At 38.9% G+C, this 22,299-nt stretch overlaps 9 protein-coding genes across 9 annotated transcripts; 6 read left to right on the forward strand and 3 right to left on the reverse strand.

Annotated features, from left to right (window-relative positions):
- Positions 1-2,906: 2,906 nt before the first annotated feature.
- JH06_1846 (hypothetical protein) lies at positions 2,907-5,463 on the reverse strand (the record flags this gene model as incomplete). The annotated part of the gene is made up of 10 exons (XM_014672321.1): positions 2,907-2,999; positions 3,029-3,251; positions 3,282-3,523; positions 3,552-3,670; positions 3,702-4,215; positions 4,246-4,767; positions 4,798-5,084; positions 5,115-5,303; positions 5,333-5,379; positions 5,411-5,463. The coding sequence occupies 10 exons, from the start codon at positions 5,461-5,463 to the stop codon at positions 2,907-2,909; spliced, it is 2,289 nt and encodes a 762-aa protein (XP_014527807.1).
- Positions 5,464-5,699: 236 nt separating this feature from the next.
- Positions 5,700-7,397, reverse strand: JH06_1847 (hypothetical protein; the record flags this gene model as incomplete). The annotated part of the gene is made up of 7 exons (XM_014672322.1): positions 5,700-6,095; positions 6,126-6,347; positions 6,376-6,543; positions 6,574-6,740; positions 6,770-6,924; positions 6,955-6,990; positions 7,021-7,397. 7 exons carry the CDS (start codon positions 7,395-7,397, stop codon positions 5,700-5,702), a joined length of 1,521 nt encoding a protein of 506 aa, XP_014527808.1.
- A 140-nt stretch (positions 7,398-7,537) lies between these two features.
- Positions 7,538-9,112, forward strand: JH06_1848 (calponin-1; the record flags this gene model as incomplete). Its single annotated transcript, XM_014672323.1, is given in 7 exon segments — positions 7,538-7,621; positions 7,639-7,728; positions 7,760-7,826; positions 7,857-7,966; positions 8,036-8,096; positions 8,127-9,017; positions 9,048-9,112. The coding sequence occupies 7 exon segments, from the start codon at positions 7,538-7,540 to the stop codon at positions 9,110-9,112; spliced, it is 1,368 nt and encodes a 455-aa protein (XP_014527809.1).
- Positions 9,113-9,646: 534 nt separating this feature from the next.
- JH06_1849 (2-dehydropantoate 2-reductase) lies at positions 9,647-10,350 on the forward strand (the record flags this gene model as incomplete). The annotated part of the gene is made up of 2 exons (XM_014672324.1): positions 9,647-9,991; positions 10,021-10,350. The coding sequence occupies 2 exons, from the start codon at positions 9,647-9,649 to the stop codon at positions 10,348-10,350; spliced, it is 675 nt and encodes a 224-aa protein (XP_014527810.1).
- Positions 10,351-12,085: 1,735 nt separating this feature from the next.
- Positions 12,086-13,211, forward strand: JH06_1850 (putative arc35-subunit of the arp2 3 complex; the record flags this gene model as incomplete). Its single annotated transcript, XM_014672325.1, has 7 exons — positions 12,086-12,165; positions 12,214-12,242; positions 12,275-12,359; positions 12,393-12,508; positions 12,541-12,927; positions 12,958-13,107; positions 13,138-13,211. The coding sequence occupies 7 exons, from the start codon at positions 12,086-12,088 to the stop codon at positions 13,209-13,211; spliced, it is 921 nt and encodes a 306-aa protein (XP_014527811.1).
- A 1,065-nt stretch (positions 13,212-14,276) lies between these two features.
- Positions 14,277-15,674, forward strand: JH06_1851 (wd40 repeat-containing protein; the record flags this gene model as incomplete). The annotated part of the gene is made up of 3 exons (XM_014672326.1): positions 14,277-14,930; positions 14,961-15,047; positions 15,078-15,674. The coding sequence occupies 3 exons, from the start codon at positions 14,277-14,279 to the stop codon at positions 15,672-15,674; spliced, it is 1,338 nt and encodes a 445-aa protein (XP_014527812.1).
- A 48-nt stretch (positions 15,675-15,722) lies between these two features.
- JH06_1852 (zinc phosphodiesterase) lies at positions 15,723-16,959 on the reverse strand (the record flags this gene model as incomplete). The annotated part of the gene is made up of 5 exons (XM_014672327.1): positions 15,723-15,973; positions 16,004-16,277; positions 16,329-16,418; positions 16,450-16,868; positions 16,899-16,959. 5 exons carry the CDS (start codon positions 16,957-16,959, stop codon positions 15,723-15,725), a joined length of 1,095 nt encoding a protein of 364 aa, XP_014527813.1.
- A 1,382-nt stretch (positions 16,960-18,341) lies between these two features.
- JH06_1853 (hypothetical protein) lies at positions 18,342-18,673 on the forward strand (the record flags this gene model as incomplete). Its single annotated transcript, XM_014672328.1, has 2 exons — positions 18,342-18,606; positions 18,642-18,673. The coding sequence occupies 2 exons, from the start codon at positions 18,342-18,344 to the stop codon at positions 18,671-18,673; spliced, it is 297 nt and encodes a 98-aa protein (XP_014527814.1).
- Positions 18,674-19,022: 349 nt separating this feature from the next.
- JH06_1854 (hypothetical protein) lies at positions 19,023-21,980 on the forward strand (the record flags this gene model as incomplete). Its single annotated transcript, XM_014672329.1, has 2 exons — positions 19,023-19,083; positions 19,192-21,980. The coding sequence occupies 2 exons, from the start codon at positions 19,023-19,025 to the stop codon at positions 21,978-21,980; spliced, it is 2,850 nt and encodes a 949-aa protein (XP_014527815.1).
- Positions 21,981-22,299: the final 319 nt, after the last annotated feature.

Here is a 22,299-nt window from a genome sequence, read left to right on the forward strand (position 1 = left end):
ACTCGTGATACTCCGGATCTACTCACTACACAAATTAGATTGTATATCCCACTCACACGTACAGTAAGAACCGATTCCTCTTCTCAAAACAGCCTGCATAGCTCTAGGTTGTGCGTTCTGATTATGATTGTCGTTGTACCACTGATTCTGCATTTTTCTGCACTGTGCTACAATCAGATACTACTATGTATCCTTAATCTATTGATATGTTGCACATCAGAAGCAGATGATAATGAGGGTACTAGTAGAGATAGAATGGTATGGAAGGGGATAGTGTCGATAATATCCCAGAAGTGTTGTAACCATTCTAAGAAAGAAGATATCAGGGAATGAGAACTCGATGGCTTGATGATGATCAATTGTGTTCCATCACTCAATACTTGTGAAACTGACTGTATGTAATCGTAGTACTGTACTTTTTATCACTAAATCTAGATAATCATGATGAATCAAGTTAAACACATTTAAATACACTTAAAATAACCGTGGAAGTATAGTTAACCAATCAAATGGCGCAGGTGCTTCCATAGACTACCATTTAAGTGGTTGACAGTCATATTTAATTTAATTTGATTTAAAGTGAAGTACAATGGAAGCTGAAAACAATATGAACTGCAACTGTGAAGGATCCTGCAAGTGTTGTAAGCAATGCGAGTGTGGAAAGGACAACAAGTGTTGTGAAGGATGCAGGTGTGGTGAAGGATGCAAGTGTGGCAATGACTGTAAGTGCACTAAGGACAACAAATGTTGTGAAGAATGCAAGTGTGGTGAAGAGTGCCATTGTTGTGAAGAATGCAAGTGTGGCAATGATTGTAAGTGTACTAAGGGCAACAAATGCTGTGAAGAATGCAAGTGTGGCGAAGGATGCAAGTGTGGTGAAGAGTGTCATTGTTGTGAAGGATGCAAGTGTGGTGAAGAGTGCCATTGTTGTGATGAATGCAAGTGTGGCAATGATTGTAAGTGCACTAAGGACAACAAATGTTGTGATGAATGCAAGTGTGGTGAAGGATGCAAGTGTGGTGAAGAGTGTCATTGTTTTGTAAGTGTACTAAGGACAACAAATGTTGTGATGAATGCAAGTGTTGTGATGAATGCAAGTGTTGTGATGGTTGTGATGAATGCAAGTGTTGTGATGAATGCAAGTGTTGTGATGAATGCAAGTGTGGCAATGATTGTAAGTGTACTAAGGACAACAAATGCTGTGAAGAATGCAAGTGTGGCAACGAGTGTCATTGTTGTGAAGGATGCAAGTGTGGCAATGATTGTAAGTGTACTAAGGACAACAAATGCTGTGATGAATGCAAGTGTGGCAACGAGTGTCATTGTTGTGAAGGATGCAAGTGTGGCAATGATTGTAAGTGCACTAAGGACAACAAATGTTGTGATGAATGCAAGTGTTGTGATGAATGCAAGTGTTGTGATGAATGCAAGTGTGGCAATGATTGTAAGTGTACTAAGGACAACAAATGCTGTGAAGGATGCAAGTGTGGCAACGAGTGTCATTGTTGTGATGAATGCAAGTGTGGCAATGATTGTAAGTGCACTAAGGACAACAAATGCTGTGATGAATGCAAGTGTGGTGAAGGATGCAAGTGTGGTGAAGAGTGTCATTGTTGTGAAGGATGCAAGTGTTGTGATGAATGCAAGTGTGGCAATGATTGTAAGTGCACTAAGGACAACAAATGTTGTGATGAATGCAAGTGTGTTCATACTAATTAAACCATCACTTCTTAATATTATGTCTTTCATTTTACATGTTTCTTAAGAAACAGATTACTGATTGAACAAACGAATAACTGCTGATAGAATTTGATTTGCAAACTCATCCGCAACTCCCAAATCAACCATCAAATCACTTATATATATTACACCTCTGGAAATGATATCAGAAGAAATCGAATTAAATGACAAATCTAATTCATTCATTGTTTCTGTTGTAGTTGGAGTAGTATGACTCGCTCGAAGATTTTCATTATCATCTGTAGACTCATTCCTCAAACGACGATCTGGTTCTCTCCATACTACCCAATCAATCTCCATCCATCATTCTACTCTCTGATAAGGAATTCATTCGATTCGATAGATAATTCTTATTCAAACATGAGTACTGCAATGAATAGGCAGGCTCATATCCAGAACAAAAGTCCAATAATAACTCTTTCCAAAACCCCACCTTTGTGTACATCTCATGCGAACAAAGATATCCATACAGAGGGAATCGATGGTCAGAATCATTTACAATAAAGACAGAAGCAATCTTATGAAGTTTCAGAGCACTGAGATAATCTCTTTGTCTTACACAGACTCTGATAGTGATAAGATGCATGAATTATTACGAGAGGAATGCTTTGAATAGAAATTGTAATGAAATAGCTGTATTGGCCGAAATGTGATGATAAGGTGATAGAAATGATGATGGTTGATAAAGAATCCGAAGGAAGTCATGGCGAGATGTCTGTTCGATAAATGATTCTATCACAAATCCATGAAGATCTGATACACAATCCGCTTGACGCTCTAAGAGATAATGACTCAATAATCGATTCATTGCATTCATAATAGGATGAGAAAATACTTCTGTGATTTTGAGATCATTTATGGATTCAACAGTTTGTGAATGAGATAATAGATCATTAGTTCCATCTTTCAGTAATACTGATTCAGTTACTGAATCCTGAATTTCAGTTAATGAGATTGTTAATGAAGATTTGGTTCGTGATAATGAAGATGAAAGACTTAGAAATGGCTTAATCTCTCCAAGTACTATCTCTCAATGATTCTCAAAATCTATACAAGAAGGAGTGAGAGGAGGAAATTGGTGAGATGAGAACGATAAAGCTGGATACTGGAGAATCCGTTTAGTTCCACTTCTAATAACTGGTATATAGTTATGATCGTATTGTTAATCAACGACTACTAAACAGATTCAAGGATATCATATAACGAATAAATTCACTATATTGGGAACTCCAAAAATGATCAGTAAACATTGCAAAACTCTATCATTCATAGTAATCTCAATTCCAACTTGTGTACCAAGTAACCTCTCATAGAAGCAATGATACTCTTCACTCACTTCATTTGCCAAGTATCCCAGAGTATTGAAAAGACAAACATTTCCTAGTAGAGTGTACAGATAATGAGAAAACGAAGGAAGAAGCATCCAATAGAAAGAAGAGATAATTGCTTTGCAACGAGTACAGAAGATAGAGTCAGGGAGTGTTACGTCCAGTTGTTCTAATGAGTTAATTCTAATGATAAAATAAAGAAGAAGACTATACAACCAACGTCTGGCATCCGCTGGGATATGAGGAGTTGGAATCGAACATTCATCATGAAGGAAGATGGTATCCACATCTTCAGGTATAAGTTCCTTCACATACGAATAGGTTCTTGATGATGTCCCAAATACAAAAGGTGATGGAGTATCAATTAAAACTGGTAAGAGATAATAAGGAACGATAGGAATGAATGCATGAGGCCATGAATAAGGAAGTAGAAGAAGAATCCCTTCCAAAATTACCTAGGTTAAAATCATTCAAAGTGAATACAGATAAGAGTGTGATCTTATTAGAGACTAGAAGTATTTTCTCTTCCAATAATAACAAAAGAAGAATGTTAACAATACTATCAACATTCATTAGTTCAAAAAGGGTTTTCAAACAGGATACTAAGATGATAATAATGGTCAAGAGAATTACTATTTTGAAGTTGATTATTGTTATATGGTACAGAAAGGGTTGTTGATTCATCACCAATCTGAAATTGAACTCCAAGAACTCCAGGAATAGGTCGAAGACAATCACATACCAAGAATTGTAACAATTGTTCTGTGACTTTGTTCTCATTCTGTGCAAGTACTCGCATCATGGAAGAAAGAAGAGAACAGAGATGAATGGGAGACGCTGTCTTTGACAGCATGAACAAACAAGCAGGAACAAGAATATCAATCTCTTTAGCATCATGACTGGTTGTAGGTAAATGAGAACAAGAACAAATGAAATTAGGATGTTGTTCGACAGTCTTTTGAATGAAGAACGACATCCAACAGCAATAATATACAGACGAACCATTACACAGAAGAGAATAGTGTGTGGTTGGTTCTAGTTCACTCACAAAATAATGTCCAGTTAATGAGTCTTCCTTCTTCGCCTGATCACAACCCACTCGATCCAACAAATAATCAAACAAATATGTGTATTCCAAAATTGTGATCTATTTATGAATCTCTCTTCTTATCAGTACCAAAAACACAGTATACATCAGATCGTTCTGATTGGAAGTAGTCTGATTCAACTTACTATTCCAAATGAGAGGAAAGAAGAACTGAGCAGCTTCTTCAACGCCATTCTGAATTAGATCAATTGGTAACATGAGTAAGGAACGATATTTGAATCCCATTCGATCGTAGTATTCAGTTAACGAATGTAATGACTCTACTGACATACAAGGATGATCAGGAAGACGAATCAACTCAGGTTCATCTTCATTACTTTCTATTCCTGGTTGGGTTGTGAGAACAGTAGAAACAGAAGAATCATCAGAAGAATCAGATTCATCAAACACAATACTACCATCACGATTGCTTTGAATGAATACAAGAATGAAGGAAATCAAATAGAAATAGAGAAGGAGCTGAGATTCAGGCATGTCTTGAAATGTCTTCTTGATAAGGTTGAGAACGATTAATGGAACGTGATTATTTCGAATATCTTCAGCACTAATACGATTTAGGATACGTTGAGAACTTAACGGAATCAAAGGAGACTACAGGTGAAAGAACGATATGAAATATACTTGACGAGACAAGAGTGTTGCAACTGCTGCTAGAACTTCTTCGGGAAGAAAATCGGCTTGATCCATTGCTGCCAAATTCAGATATACTTTTCTATTGGATATTTCTTCTTGTTTACATTGATTGAGAGTATTTAAGACAATATGTAATCGTTCTTGGGAAGGTGGTTTTGATGTAAAGAGAGAGTTGCACGGAAAACACGCAATAAGATATTCAATTCCAGCAAGAATATCTTTTGGAATACTTTTGAAAATGAGAGGAGGAATTGCTCGTTGGAGGTGAATCCCATCTATCAGTCAAGAAACTGGAATTTAATTACTAGGAAGACAAAACCATTCAATTCGATTGGGAATATTCTCAGTATCCTCCTTACATGACACAAAAGAAAGAAGGGATGGAGTTTGCTTGAGAGAAATCGAGAATGGAAGCGGAAACGATGTCCAAGACTGTTGTTTTGGATCATATCCAGCAAAACCAATATAATCCACTAGTCCATGTTCAACAGTGTCTACAATCAAAACTATCATTTTCACATACATCGATCAGTTGTAGTGTCAATTGCATCATTAACACCTCGATCTGAACTATCAAATAATTAGTGCAAACATAAGATACGAAAAGATAAATTTTGACACTTCTTCTCGTTTCCGTCGAGCAGATCTAGTCATAACGAGAATGCAACTCAAATACCTAAATTGAAGAGAGTTGATACTGTATCTCTAGAGTGTGACAAGAGGAATAACAACGGTTACCAAACGGGATGGAATGCCTCTTACCCTTTCTGTAGTTGTTTGTTCCCCTTCTTGACTACTCATGAGTGATTATTCAGGGAATCAAATCCTGACGCTTACTGGATTCACTAAGAAATGGCGCAATGCCGAATTGGCGCAACAAACAAGAAAGGTTACAATGACAACTTCATGGAATACTTCTGTTCTAAAACGACTGTTCTTGCCCTCCACAACAAGATCATGGTATCTTGGGTAGATACCGTTAGATTTTGATCTCGAGTTCCTTTTGTGTAGCATTCAAACGAGTCAGGACGTTTTTGACACACCTTAGATAGTGGTCCTGTTGTAGGTAATAAAAAATGATTCAATCCAAGTGAGGTGACATACTGCTTATATTGATCATCTTCCCAAAATGGAGGATCGATCTCGATTACAGCACTCTTTGGAAGCATAAAAAGGGCATTCACCATTTCGGATCCATATACAGCTAACAGAATATCAGAATACATGAATAGCCGTATTTGATCATCGACTGTTAATTCCTCAATGCGAAAGGATTGCAGATGAACCTATACATTATCACAACACAAAGTCCTTACAAAAGGGTCAATACGGGACACTAATTCACTTTTCAATTCATTGTAATTCTGAATTACTCGATGTTGTGTGCGTAAAGGGAAGGAGCAAATCACAGATTTCCTCTCTTGATAGTTGGGATACGCATGGGCATATACATATGCTGCAGCTCGCATCATTGCAGCAGTCAAAGGTGTGGAGAAGAATCGGCCATCGGCCTCAGGTTGCCAATCACGAATTAATACCTACAACAGAGAACATGAACACAAATACCATCCATCGATCACAGACATTTGACTGGGAAGGTAGGAGTGAGCTATCAAGAGAAATCACTTGAGGTCGCTCTGAAGAAGGGAAAAAGGAGAGCATTCTATCCAGCATAAACTGATTAAACATCGACAAATCGCTCTCACTTCCTCCGAGTAAGAGTAGATTGTGGATCTATTTGTGAGGTAGGATATAGGCTCCAACAGAAGGAAAGAGTTCTGAATGGAGCGCAATATACGATAAAATAGATGAACCCTCTAAAAACTGATACCTATTGGAAAGCGAAGGAGGATGAAGAATGGCCAAATGCAACGGTGTTGAAACTAACTTACTTTGTTGAAGAGGTGTTCTGAGTACACGGACAGTATTGTCTACAGTGCATTTGACAGAACAAAGATACAATAGAAATCCTTTCGACCGTACTTTGCAAGCAGATCTGATAGAACACGTTCATCATCTAGATGAAGGGTAATGAACTCATCTTTGGTATTGATGCATACATTGGTAACAATCGCATAGCTAGAGCTAGCAATGATTCTACTGTAACCATTGGATCTATAAGTCAAGTTGTTCCCTCTTTATCACTTTTCCCACAGATTCTTAACAAAACCGTCTTGATCCCTAATTATCAAAACTCCTCCATAGGAATACAATGGCTTACTCTGTTGAATGAGTTGCTTGACACTCTGATACTCTTCCATCCATGTTACAGATCGGAAATCAAAGGCTCTTTCTTCATCTTCTGTTGTGTCTGGGTCATAGAAAAAGGAATAATGGGGTTGACTGGATGTAGGTATCGAATACTGAGAAGAATAATCTTGAAACCGGTTTACATTCATATTTCCATCCCAAATTCCAGAAGATACTTGTTCGGAAACCATTGATCCTGAAGTTGAAGAATTTATAGCATCACTGAGTAGAATATGCTGAATGTAGTACTTTCCAACGGTTGTAATACAAAAAAGAAAGAGACCCATCCATATTACTGCAATGATAGAAAGAGTAATAACATATCGCTGTTCACCCATTCCCCACTTGGAATGCCTCTTATACCTCGTAATCAAGAAACGAATAGGATTGCCGAAATATCTACGAAAAGTGTCGCGAATAATAGGTTGTCGTAACCACTCCTTTCTTGAATAGTGAGTTTGATAAATACCAAATTCAAATGTCAGCAAGTTCTGATAAGAGAATGTCCATCTGGACCTTTCTGGCACCTCACGATTCTGACTGCGATGTATACGCACAATACGTATGGGTAATATGTAGATATTCAACGAAGAGATTTCAAAGTGGATTTCTGCCGTAGTTGGTAAAGAAGTTTCGAGTGATTTAGTATCTGAATTGAAGGACGGAGTAGTAAGTTGAAATTGTTGCTAGTGAATGGTAGATTTTATGTGAGTTGTTTTCGATACTGTGCCCTGAAATCGAATTGGGTCGTTACAATAAGTATGCAAGTTTGTCTATTTTAGAATCGTAATGGATAGCTCTTGATTTGTGGAAGAGAGACAACATCCAAATTTTCGCTAATGCGACTGTGAAGTATGGAGTTCCTCGTTCAGCAAAATTAAACTACACTTTCTTTGAGAACAATAATGTAGGAATCTGTTTCTACTATCAGATTCAGAATGCGTCAATCATCACAAGTATTTTGGTCTTTGTAAAGGTCTTGCTTGAAAAGAAGTCTCCAGAAGAAATCAAACTTCCCGATTCATTCCTCCATTCTAGTTTAGATGATTGTTTTCTCTAATCGTTAGTCTGTCGGGAATATTTGGAGAAACGAATTATTCACAATTCAGCATCAGGCGAACCCATACTATCATTACCAGCAGAACCAGAATCCGCACCTTCAGAAGAGAGCGAAGTACCTATTCCAACAAATATACCTACAGCGGAGATGTCAGCAGAAGAGATTCGCCAATTGGATGAACTGATGCGTAATCAAGTGAATGAGATGCTTCAAGATATCTTAGCAGAGAGACGCCGTACTACTGGATTATGGGATGAAGAAATTGATGGGAAGGGGGATGTTAAATCAGTGATCGCCGAAGAGACTGACAGTGAGGATTCGTTTGAAGAGAAATACGTGCGATATTCGGGAGAGACGGAAAAGATGGCGAAGAAGGCTGAGACTGAAGAGGTGGCGAAGGAGACTGAGACGGAAGATGAGTTGTATGCAGATTCTGAAGTGGAGGAAGAGAACGAAGAGGTGAACAATGGAGAGAACGAAGAGAAGACTGAAGAGAACGACGTAAAGATTGAAGAGAAGGAGGACTTGAATATTGAGGAGGCGAAAACCGGACAGCCGGAGATAATAGAATCGACTCCAGAACACTGTTCTCCTTTCCAACATGCTGATGCCAGTGTCATGGAGATGATGCTACAGCAGCCACTCGATGACTTCTTTGATGATGAAGATGAGTCTTCAATTACTGTAACGAATGAACTGACTGATACTGAGCATAATGTATCTTCTCAGCCCATTGAATCGAATGAATCTGTTCCAGTTACGAATGAACCTTCTCAGACTATTGAAGTTACAGAATCTAACCTAACTACAACTGCTAATGAACCAGGGGTCACTACAGAACCTGTGAAGTCATCTGAAGAAGAACCTAAGAAGGAGAAACCTTCAACTGGATTTTGGTGTAGGGTTTGAGAAGAAGCATAAGATGTAGGGAAAACGTCTCTTCTTGCTGCTGCTGTGGCGACTGTTGTGTTAGCGAAACGCTTCCATCATTAATTGTAATTTGCTAGTTTATTGTTTCCATCTTCTGTTGGATTAACAAACACAATTATCGATGATACGTTCTGTTCTCATTGTCTCAGGAGGAGCTATGGGATCTCTATTTAGTGGATTTCTGTCAGCTGCTTCTCGGAAATCGGCAACTAGACTTGATGTTGTTATATCATGGTTTACTCATTGATCAGATTATTCTGAGGGCAAATTGGAAGGATCACAGGAATAATATCCAGAAAGAGGGTCTCCATATTCATCCTCGATCAGAAGAAACGAAGAATCTATGGATGAATATTGAGAAGAGTTGTAACATTCCTGGAGACTGGAGTGAGGCAACTGTAAGGGTGAATGCGGTGGATGATTCCATTTTTGACAAGCATAGTCCAAATTATCAAATGGTTGATTCTGTAACTTTACTCTGTCAATAGTAATTCATAGGTACTACTCTTAGACAAATCCTGTTTCACAGAACAATGTGCGCAACTAATCCAAAATGTTCTTTCTGAAAATGGGATGTGCCTTACTTTGCAAAATGGAATGGGAAATGTATCGATTCTGCAACGAGTGCTGGGGAAGGATCGTGTTTTGCAGGGCAGCACATCTCAGGCGGCTATGATTGATAAAGCTGGAACTGTTGAACATACAGGTATCGGATACATCAAGATTTCGGCTCCAACAGAGTCAGGAAAGGCAGTAGCCGATTGGTGGGTCCAAACACTTTCATCGGTAGGACTAGAAGCAACTCTAGCAGGAAACGATTTCCAGCGAGTCTTGTGGGAAAAACTGATTATCAACTCAGCAATTAATCCCTTGACGTCTCTGTATGGTGTGAAAAACGGAGAACTCCGAAGTAGTCAAGAACTCACTTCACTCATGCAGGATGTAGGAGTTGTCTGATTTATTGACTCTAGATTGTGAGCGAAGGAGTTGGTATTGCCAAAGCGAGTGGGATTCAATTAGCTGAAGCTGAGATGTATGAGAAGACTTTGCTCGTTTGTAAGCAAACAGCAGGAAATATTAGTTCTATGTATTCAGATATTCGAAAAGGACAGAAAACAGAGATTGACTTCATCAATGGCTACATTGCTTCTGTTGCTGATCAATTGAGGATTGATGCTCCTGTGAACAGATTTATTACACGTTTAATTAAGGCAAAAGAAGAACTAGTTATAGATCCTCCGGATTCCTGTACCCTTGGATCAAAGAACTGTAAACACTTGGTTGTTTTCTCAAACACATAAACTCTTATCCTTACATACTTTAAAAGGATCATCTATCACATTTGCAAGAACATCCGTCATTCCAGCCATCACTAGATTAAAACCATTCCTTACTACCTTACATGTCAGATTCTTCCTCCTTTGTTCAATCTCTTTGTTTCGAATCTCAATAAACTTCTTCTTTAGAATATCCATCTACTTCTCATGTATTTCTCTTCCTACTACCTTCTTCACTAAATCAGCTACAGCTGCGGACTGTACAACAAATGCATTGTATTCTCGTGTCATAATATCCATCAACTTCTCCACTTCACTCATTTCTCTATCATCACACCCATCATCCAATCTCACTTAGTCATAGCAGCAGAGTCGCCAACAGTTATTCCCTCACCCTGATTCACAGCTAGCATGACTTCCACTATTTCTCATTCCTATCACTCATCCTTACTATTCTCAATCTTTGTAGTCAACCGTGCAATCGTTTCTTCAAGCTGTTTCAACAGATCTTCGAAGAAAACAGAAGGAACACGACGCTGAGAACGATAAATTGTGGAACGCACTTCTTCATCACCTTCTTCTCCTTTGTTCATCTGCTGTGCCTGACGTAACGAAGCTTCATAACGCAGATAGTTGTCTTGCAGACTTTGCAAACGTACGTTGAACACTTCTTGAGATGCTTTCAGCTTCTCACATTCCTATTCATTATTCCTTCATTCTATCAAAACATATTGCAAATCCTTTAATGTATCTAAACCTTCTTGTGTGGATGATGGATCGAGAACTCCAATTTCATCAATCATTCGCTGCTGTTGATCGATCTGGGACCTAATTGTAATTCATTTCGTGAGTCCTAACATGATGCCAGCAACTTCCGCTTGCAGATTCGCATCTAAACTGCCTACAAGCTCTCCCATCTGCTTCAATAGTACTCTATCATTTAATGACTCTCATATGTATACTTGTTATCAGAGAGGTTTTGGACAGGTGTAGTTTGAGGAGCTGAGTTATTCGAACCAAATGTTGAATTCGTTCCTGAACCAAATCCAAAACTACCATTCGATATTCCTCCTCCTGAACCAAACCCACAACCATTGTTGGTTTTGTTATTGGATCCAAATCCAAATCCACTCGTTGTCGAGCTGTTCGTACTAGTCCCAAATCCACTTGTCGTTGAGTTATTTGTTCCATTTCCAAAATTAAACCCTGTTGTTTTGTTATTGGATCCAAATCCAAATCCACTTGACGATGAGTTGTTAGTACCACTTCCAAACCCACTCGTTGTTGAATTTGTTCCACTCCCAAACCCACTCGTTGTTGACGTATTTGTTCCAGTACTAAAACCTCCTGTTCCGCTATTATTTCCAAAAGAGAATCCACCTGAGTTTGTAGTTGAGTTGTTGGCTCCTGTACCAAAACCTCCAGCTGCTCCCGTTGACGTATTTCCTTGAGCTCCAAATCCACTTATCGTGGTAGACTTTCCCAAGGAGAATCCGGCCGAATTGGTAGCAGTTGATCCAGCAGTGCTAGAAGAGCCAAAAGTATTCGTTCCTGTGGTTCCACTATTTCCAAAATTCATATTTCAGTCACTGGAAACCTCAGAAAACTTGTACTTACTGAGATATTCTCACTCATTTTATTCGTCATGGAATTTGGAATCCAAAAATCCTCTATCCACGAATCACGGTAATCTGCCAATCCTAACGGATATTCGAGGACTCGGTTTCTGTCAATTCTTGGTTCTCTGGAATTGTATAATATGACAGAAGATAATCAGACACTCTCTGTGGACAGTTTCAATCCGTTCATATTCCAACAACTGAACAAATCATTTGAAAGGTAGGGAGGTGAAGTAGATGGTTCTAATCTTTTTAGCGATGGATATAGAATGGATATGACAACGAATCAGAGCGAAGGTAGTTGCTTTACAGTATCTCATGAGTCTAAGGAATGAGAATCGAATTCCAAAAGCAAAAAGAAAGTGATGCTGTTGATATGATGATTCGTGTATCCTGCTGGAAAGATATAGAAGAGTAGTAATCTTGTGAAGAAGAATATTGGCATAGTTGTGGAGTGGAGGAGTATATTCGGAGTAAACTGGGAAATGTGGTTGTTCCAACGGAAGCTAAGAATACACATGTCACTCTTCACATTACCAAAGCAGATTATGAAAAGGGTGGAAGTACGTAACTAGATGGATTTCACATTGTGTAGTTGAGTATTTGAAGCAAGTTGCCTGTATTCATCAGTATGTCCTTGCTGCTCCATTCCATAAGTATCTTTCCGCCCTGGGTTCAGGTACACAAGCATCTCTGAAACCAAAGATTGTATCATTCTATCCAACAGAACCAATGTTCGTTAAATCCACAGAATTGAACTGTAGTTATATTGTACCAAGTGCATCGACCATTTCTGTGGTTTTCTCGATTTGTGAGAACGATGACACTGATCGTGCGTTAATGCAGGTGTTCCTTCTCGAGTTCTCAGAAGCCAAGCGAACTGTCCCAGGTTGTCCTTCAGTTTCGTTCTCGCGTGATGATCCTGCAGAAATCCGTGATATTCGTATTGGTGATAAACCTTCAGCTGGTTACCTTGTATTCTGTAGGAGATTGTGATATGAATCATAATTAGCCTTCAGTGAGGGGCATGTAGCTAATGGAAGACTGGATTCGGTATGTGAAATGATGTGTGATTTCCGTTATTTCCTTGATTATCACATTAAGTCAAGCAAGTCATATCTTCATGGGCGTATGCGAAACAGAGCAGATCAGTGGAAGAACTGTAAGACTCTTTGGTAGAGATCAGGTTTAGTAATGCAAGAGGCGAAGTTCGAGAGTGAAGGTGTACAAAAGACGAAAGCAAGTGGGAAGACATTTGTGAAATGATGTTGTGTTTGTTGATTGACACAAATTGGCTCGAATTTGGCTCGAATTCGTTTCACATTCTGAACCTAGTAGTGTTTGTAGGTTATCTATGAGTAGTACCTATCATCTATGAACGAATCCGATAAGATACAGGTACGATTGGTGCTATTACTTATTGTTAGAGTCATAAGAGATTGCTCTCCGATGAAGATATTTGCTCTGTAGCTGTTGTTGATGCTTACCATGTAGTGTCCCATCGAAGAAGTAAAGGAAACGAACCTGAAAACAGTCAAAGCAGAGTTATTTGTTGGGATTAGTATTAAAATGTCATTGTAGTCACGAGCTACTCTTGGAATCCAGAAAGGTTCTCCTCTTTGCTGGAATGAAGACAATTTCGAGTTTTTTTCGTTTCTTTGTTTGACATATAGACTCTGTTTTGTGAATAGTGATAATGTTTTGTGTTCTGTTAGCTGGAACTACGAACGGTATGAAGTACATCAGTATTTTCATGTGGGAAGTCAAGTTTCATCGCTATTAATCCATCCGAGTCGATGCGAATGTGTTTGTGGGGGATGTGAAGGAATTCGAATTTGGAGTCTCAAAACAAAAGAACATATCAGACAATTGTCGGAAAGTCGTACTGTATTCATTAATAGAAGCGATATCTCTGTGACTGTCATGTGTTGGTTATTCAACGGTGCTGCTCTCGCTGTTGGAACAAACGATGGAACCATTTACTTTTACGATCCTTCTGAATCGTATGAACTCCTCTTCTCGATTATTTCTAGCTATCGGTTACTAAACTCAATATCAGCCCATAAATCATCTGTCATCTGTCTATTCTATTGCTCAGTCATCGATTGTTCCAAGTCTGATAAATAGGCCAAATCTTTACTTTTCTCCTCAGGCCGTGATGCTGCTATTCATGCCTGGGATGTAACAACAATTCATCCACTAATGAAATCATTGCACAAGAATTGTGCGTGTATTGTATCCTTTAGTGGACATCAGGGAGATGTCACTTCTCTCACAACTACCTCAAATGGTGACTTTCTGTTTTCTGGAGGACGAGATCACTCTATCCGGATGTGGAATATCGAATCAGGTCGTTTTATCCGTCTCATCAAGACTGATCATTCTTCATCGGGTCACCATCATGGAACAATCACTGCTCTGTATAGTCTTCAGAATGATAAACTCTTACTCTCAGCTTCATTGGATGGATATATGAAGGTATTTCGGATAAGAGCGGTTATGGAGAAAGAGACCACTGTTCTTTCCATTGAGAATCTTCTTGCTGGTCTAACAGAGAATGACTTTGAGTGGGATAGTTCTGATGAAGGAGGAGATGAACTGTTACAGAGTCAATCTCTCTTAGACTCTGAAGGAATCCTTAATCTAATTTTAAGTCCTGATGGAACTAAAATTGGAGTGAGTTCAACAGAGGCTAATCTCCGAGTTTACGAAGTCATCCAGAATTCATTTGAGATTCACTCTCTGGTTTGTCAGATCCGGAGTCATACAGCTGCTGTCTCATGTCTTACAAGTAATTCTCGTAGTGACATTGTGAGTGCTTCTCATGATCATCACATTCTGATTACTGATTCAGTGACTCATTGTTTGGTATGTGATTATAATGTGTCATTTGCTGTGAATGCTGTGATTGTCTTGCATGATGTGATGTTGATTGCTGGATGTGATTATGCCATTCATCTTATGAGCACTGGAAACTCATCGTGTGTATGTATGAGGCCAATGTGTTATAGATAGAGAATCCGTTGTGTTGGTCATTCCGGAAGGATCACATCCATGGCATTGCTTCGAAGTGTTAGTATATTAGTTACAGGAAGTGAGGATGTAAGTATGAAACTAGAGACTCAGAGATAGAGTTCGGTTATGTGTCACAAACTTCCTGACAATCTAAATGAAACGTCTGTATCCTTGGTACCATGTTGTGTGGTACGGGATCAAGGAGGCAGAGTCACGACTGTGGATGCCTCCAGCAATATAAATGGTCATATAATGATTGCTGCAGGTGGTTCTGATTATGCTCTCTTTCTCTATGAATGGAAGTCCAAACAGTTAGCTCTGTATAGTCATATCAGAGAAGCTCATTCAGGTGTTATCTCTGTTGTGTTGTTTGGAATAGGCATGGTTGTAGGTGTATTGTATTCAGCTTCCTATGATGGGATGATAAAACTATGGAGTGTGAAGAATCATGACTGTGTTGCTGAACTCACTTATCATACTGCTAAAGTCACAGCTCTCACTCAATCTCCTGATGGTCGGTATCTGATTTCTGCTTCAGCTGATGGAAGTGTATTGGTATATGATGCTAGTGAATCTTATTCAGTGATCTCCCGATTCTATTGTAATGATGAACCAGTCTCACTCACCATTCTCAATGGATATATTGTCTGTGGTTATTCATCCGGAACTGTACGATTATGGTTATTACCTAGTATATCAATGCAAAAGTTTTGAAGTGTTTGTTTCCTATGAAATCATCTTATTGAATTTACAACAAACATATTAAAGTGGTATTCTCATCAAATCTTCAGCTATGCAAACATTATTACTTCCATAATTAGATATAGCCAATTGACGCATCTCCTGGATTTCAGGAGGCTCATAACGGGCTGAACATGCTGGATATCGAGACGACAGATGAGTTAGGATCAGTTTCTTGGCTCCAATTCCTCGAGCATACCGTGCTGCCATTGAAGTGGTTGAATGACCTGTTCGCTTGGCCATCTCCTCCATCTCCTCCATTGTTCGTCCTTCTACTCATTACTCTCTTCATCCAACCACACTCATCTCTTTCTGAAGAGGAATCAATGTTGACTCATGTACCAACACATCACAACCAGCCATCAAGGGAGTTACATTACAAGCATTATCTGTGTCACCCAGAATTCCAATTCGTTTCCTAGTTAACTGACTCACTTTACTCAATGCAGGATCTGAAGGATCCAACACTGCACCATTTGGCAGCGTGATCTTTTGACGATGATGTAACCGTTTCAAGACATCTGTTTCAGTGATACCATATGCTTGTAAATCTGTTTGAAGAGGGAGTAGTCTTTTCTTGACTTCTTCATCATCAATCATAACTAATCATAACAAACTAATTCAAACATTACAAGAAGGAAGAGGTGATTCATACAAGTATCCAAAACATTGAATTGTATGGTGAATTGAACCTGCTTGAATGTTACCTAAAGGACCCTATTTCATGAATTTGATTAGAAAATCGAACAGAGACTAAGGACCAAAATCCATCCTTCTTAGGGAATACTGGATTGACTTGAATCCTCTTATCGGAATACTGGAGTTTATCTGTTAATTCTTCCAGACGTGGATCATTCTCATTATCGTAGAGCTCGTGAACAACACAAGGATGATTCAGTTTCGAATCCGTTAGCATAAAAACCGTTTTCAGAAACTTGGCCAAACCTGGAGGACCATAAATATCGATGGGAACAGACGAATTGGCTTGAGTACGACTGACTCCAGCATCTGATAAAAATGAAGGAAGACCGAGAATATGGTCTCCATGCAGGTGGGTTATAAATATCTTGGAAACACGGGAAGGACGTAAAATCAGCTCCTTCTGCTTTTCGTCCACCGAATACCCTTTCATTTGACGTTGCAACGAGTAAATTTGGTGTGTAGTCACTACATCTGAGAGAGTTGTTCAACTCTTACGGTCACCACAGTCAAATAGCCATTCTCCAATTTGGTATCCATTTCGAATCAGCAGTACCATCGATTGAGCTATATTATTAATCCAATCACATCGAATACCTGATCTTGCCAAAGTGGATTTTTGGGACCCGGTTCCAAGGAACTGAAGAGATAAAGATTGTCGCAACATTCCATCTATACCTATCCACTCTCTTCAAACAATCTTTAGAGTTGATGATATGTCTACTGTTTTATGTAGTACTAAGTAAATTATCTGGTATTATGATGATTGTTAAGTTTATGAAGCGCTTGCTCTAACTTGTGCAAATACGGAGGAGTTACTCCATATTCACAGGAACACGGGCTTAGAGTCTCATAAGGAGAGATACCAAATTCTTTATAACAATGTTACTATTCTTGTCTCACCACTTATGTCAGACAGGTCTTTCTTTTCTCATAGCTATTGTATTGATCACTCACGCGGTTCTTTGTATGTTCTAGAAATGCTATCAGCGTAAGTCTCAATATGGATTCTCATGTAGTGATGAAACGAGGTGGTATCCAGGATCATGGATCCAGCTCTCTGGAAAGTATGGTAATATCCTTTATAAAGGGTATTTGGAGAATGATGGACACGCTTCAATTCAGTTTTCTTGTATTTTTGATTCGTTGTTATAATTGTAGTGTTTTACCCAATCGAGGATTCTCAGGTGTGGTATTATTCTTTGGGTGATGTACCTGCCGATTGGATGTCTCCTTCTTTTTCTCATCCAGGGTGGAAAGAATCCCTTGGATGTCTTTCTGTTCCAGATCAACCTTCCATATCGTATTTTGTAACCTATTTCAAGGGAGAACTGGACTTAGTTTCGTATGAACTATCTCTTCAATATGATCATCCTGTTTATGTCTATTTGAATGGAAATCTTATCTTCTCGGATGTACCGACATCTCCAATCAATTACACTCTCATTCGTTCTGGATTAGAAATTCAACCTGAAATAAATTCTTTAGCAGTTAAATTATATTCATCGATGTCGGTTTGCTTGCATCTTATTGGTTATGTTAGTCCTGATTCTTACAATTGTATTGAAATGGTTGCCGGCTCTGTTACTTCTTCAACAGCAAATACTACAGCAATTTCTGACTACAATTATTTGACTACTCTTGTTTCGAATAATCCTCTTCAACTTGATTTCTTCTTTCATAATACGTCCGATTTCTGTCATTCCATTTATTCTTAGATCTGTAGTTATTTCAGGCATCCGTTTAATTCTTTCTGAATCGATTAGTTTAGGTCCTGCTTCATTTCAAGTGGAAGTTATTCAGTCTACTATCTCTCATCGGATCGCTTCATATGATTTTCTGAAGTATACTTCTTCCACTCCTCCTCCATTTGTATTTGCTCGGAATTCGATTGCTTCAGATCATTACCAATTGCATTTCCAAAATTTTAATCCTGCTATGATGGCTATTGCTGAGATTCGATTATTGGTCTGTGTGATGAATGTGCCATCTGAAATCGTGTTTACTCCCAATGAAGTTGAAGTGATTACTGATGTTGATTCTCTTCGAATATCTCCTACTGGTGATGTCATGAATTGTACGATCATTCCACCTCTTCCTGCTTCATTATCGTTAAACTACGAGACCTGTACAGTTCGAGGGATTGTTCATGAGATCATGAATCAAACCTTCACCGTAACTGCTCATATGCAAGCTACTATCGAAGGTTCTTTCACTATTCGGTCTTATGCTTGTAATCAGAGCTTATTTCGAATGTATCGAAGGTGGGGTGAATCTCCATTTGGTGAGACTGCTCGTATTGTGTCGATAGAAACCAAGGAAGTAATCTATTCAGAAGAAGCCAATTCATTCCAACAACCCAATCAGTTGGTTATCACTTCATTCTGTTTTCCTCCTTCTTCTTATTCTGTTTGGGTTTCTCATATATCCAGGTCTTTTTGGGATGTAAACTCCACTCTCTCTATTCGTCAGATTCTTCCTTCTGGGGCAGAATTGCTTCTCTTTCACATTCATTTCGATGCAGTGTTATTATCAGTCGGAGAGAACGAATTTCATACACTCAAAATCCTTCACGAACTGACCGAATGGCATTATCATTTTGGGAGTGTTCCAGATAATTGGATGACATCATCATTTGATCATTCTGATTGGGCTGTCTCTACACCATATCACTTTCCTCATAGTCCCAATCAAATCCAGTTGTACCGAATCTCATTTCCTCTGAAAACTCGAGATTTAACATTCACATATTCCTTCACACTTTGGTTACGATTTCATTACGGATGTATAGTCTATTTGAATGATTACCTTCTCTATCAACGTCATATCTCTAGTGCTCCTATAGCTAATCACACATTGGCTACAGATTTCTATGATATTGTGCAGTATCGACGACTTACCTTCTCCATTCGACAAGACATCGAAAAGTCTTCTTCGATTCTAACCAGTTCGAATGTTCTTGCTGTTGGGTTAGTTGCTCTCCATGCTGAAGAAGGTGAAGCAGATTTTTCATGTATTCTCTCTATTGACTACTCTGGCTTAAGTCCAGCTTTTGTAGACTATACCACTCAAAGTACCAATATGATCAATCCTGATGCTTTGTTTGATGGTCTCTCAACGACTGTTGCAGAGAGTACTTCACCTACTGCTTCTGTAACAGTGATATTGAATGATGATACTCGTATATGGATTGGGAGTATTGAACTACTGTCAAGAGAAGCTGAGTTCAGTGTATCTGGTTTACGAATCCTTGCTAAGAATCCTGAAGATACGGATTGGACTATTCTGCACGAATCATCAGATTGGCGTTGGAGGAATGGGATAAGCACTAAAGTCATTCCATTAAACTCAACTCGTTCATTCAACCAGTTTCGTTTTGAACGGTTTTTTTGTCAGCCAAATGTTACAAGGTGGAATCTCTGTGAAATGATTCTGATTTCTCGATTTGCTGATACTTATTCGTTTGAGTATTCTGATAATACTTTGTATTTGGGTGGTGGAGTTGGCGAAATTATGCCTGCCACAAATAGTGTCTATTCTTGTAGTATTGATCATCCTCTTCCGGAAGGTCTGGTGTTTGATTCATTGACTTGCTCAGTGATTGGGACCCCAACAGAAGAATCTCCTTTGATGGAATACAAAGTTCAAGGAATAAGCGTTTGGAAAGGAGATATTAGTACTACTCTCCAATTGGCTACAAATCTTTGTTCATCCGATCATGTACTAGTTTCTGTTGATGCTTTGGTTCTCCAATATGATGCCACATATGGTTTATCTCTTTCTCTAGTGGAGGAGGATGGATCACTAAGGGTTCTCTTTTGTGTTGACTTGTTTTATTTTCATTCAGCTCATTATTCACATTCATTCTGTCTACCTTATGGCCACTATGAGATTTCTGTTGATCTTCATTATCCTCAAGGATGGGAGTTTCCTCAAGGATTGAGTGTTTTGATGCATGGTGGTGTTTTGACCGAGTTTACAACATTGGTTCCTGCATATGAATTCATGGATGTACCCCATCAGTTTGTTCTGTCTCCTCTGTTTCAAGATTCCATGGTGTGGGAATACTGGGATGGTGAAGGAGAACCACCAAAGGAGTGGCAGACAGAAACTTTACTCTGGCCTCAAGCATTATTACATGAAATTCAAGGTCTGTCACTGTTCTTACGAGCATGGGTCACTTTAGAGGAGTTGGATACAATGGATGCTGTGACTTTTTCAGCTCTCCTCAATGGCTCTCTCCAGATGTGGTTGAATGGACATCTCGTGGCAAACCTTACGGAGTTCGATTCTTCTCATCGGATCATTTTTTCTTTCGCATTGGAAGAGAATGGAGCGATTCAAGGATTGAATCGATTTGCTATTGAAGTTCATCAATTAAACGAATCATTCGATTTGATTGGTCAGCTCAGTTATGGAACAGAGCTAATTCTTCATAACAGTATTCAGGTTTCTGCCTCATCAGAGATCCTGAACCCTCAATCAATCGTTGATACTACTCTCGGGTTGTATGTAACACTCTCCTTTCCCTCACAAGTTGAATTCCAGTTTGACATAGCAAATCAGTTATCTCGCTTTAATGGATATCTTCTTCGTGTAGGTGAATCTATAACCAGTGCATCCTGGTCACTCTATGCTCGATCAGCTGACGAGCAGCCCTGGAATCTAATGCAAGTTATTGAGAATCATGAACTGATTGATCGTGCTGATAACATAATTGAATTGGATCAAGGTATGATCGGATATTCTCATTGGAAACTTGTCATTCACTCCTTCTCATCTCTTCATTTGCGGGTGAATGCCTTCCGATTGGTTCATCTTCATTTCAACCATTCGCTATGTCCTTCGCGATCTTTGTTCCCTGCGGTACGTGAAGGTCATCTCTCACCAGCTCCTTGTCCTCAGTACTACACAGGATATGCTTATCGACCTTGTGTAGCTGGGATCCTAAGGGAGTTACATCTGGAAAACTGTTTTGCAATTCCTCCTTCCAATCTAACATATCCTTCTAATATCACTTTCTATCAGTATGTAATGTCTTCTGTAACTGTGTTGTCAGTTATTGGAGAGATTTCCTTCTATCAGTTGATGCAAGAAGAATTACCTGATGGCTTGATCTTCGATACCATTACAGGGTCTATTGAAGGAATACCTCAAGTTCTTGTTTCGAATCTTGAATTGACGATTTCTGCGTTAAATCGTGGGGGAAGAACATCAACCAATGTTTATTTGTCAATTCTACGGAAGCAATGCAAGTCTGAAGGTCCATTGCCTGCTGGTGATCTAAAGGATTATTTCTCACTTGATTGTGCTGTGATTGGAAAAGGAGTTGGAACCCAAAGCTGGATATGTGATCTTGAAGGAGATCAGGCAATATGGAAGTTATCATCTGGTATTTGCTTTTCGTCGTCTTTATTTTATATTTTCCTCGTTGTGTGTTCAGTTGCTTGTCTCTTGCTGGTTCGGTTGTCTATTCAATCATTTCGTACTTATTTCAAGTCTCCATTGAAAAGAGTAACAAAACAAGATATGTTTTCAAGGAAGAAATGGTATCGTTTGACATCCTTCATTGTTTGTTGATGACAATTCGGATCTTTCAGTGTAGTCAGTGCAAACGTATCGTAGCTGATGAGAACTGTATTTTGGACGTTGATGTAGGTGATATGTACATTGTATTGAGCTGTATCAATTTGTCTCTAAAAGTGATGAATTCTAGCTATATCTGGATGTGAAATCTCTCCTAACATTCAACTCTCAACAGAAGGTTTTGATTGTGGATGTAGTTATAAAGACATTCGATGCTCTGTAAATACAAATTTGTGTTTGAATATTTAGTGCAAAAATGCAATAGGAAGACAAATCATTGCCGTTCCAGAAGGAAAGATCCGACTAAGGCATT

Source organism: Blastocystis sp. subtype 4 (genome assembly GCF_000743755.1).
Source record: "Blastocystis sp. subtype 4 strain WR1 chromosome Unknown seqid_0099, whole genome shotgun sequence".
NCBI classification, from domain to species: domain Eukaryota; class Bigyra; order Opalinata; family Blastocystidae; genus Blastocystis; species Blastocystis sp. subtype 4.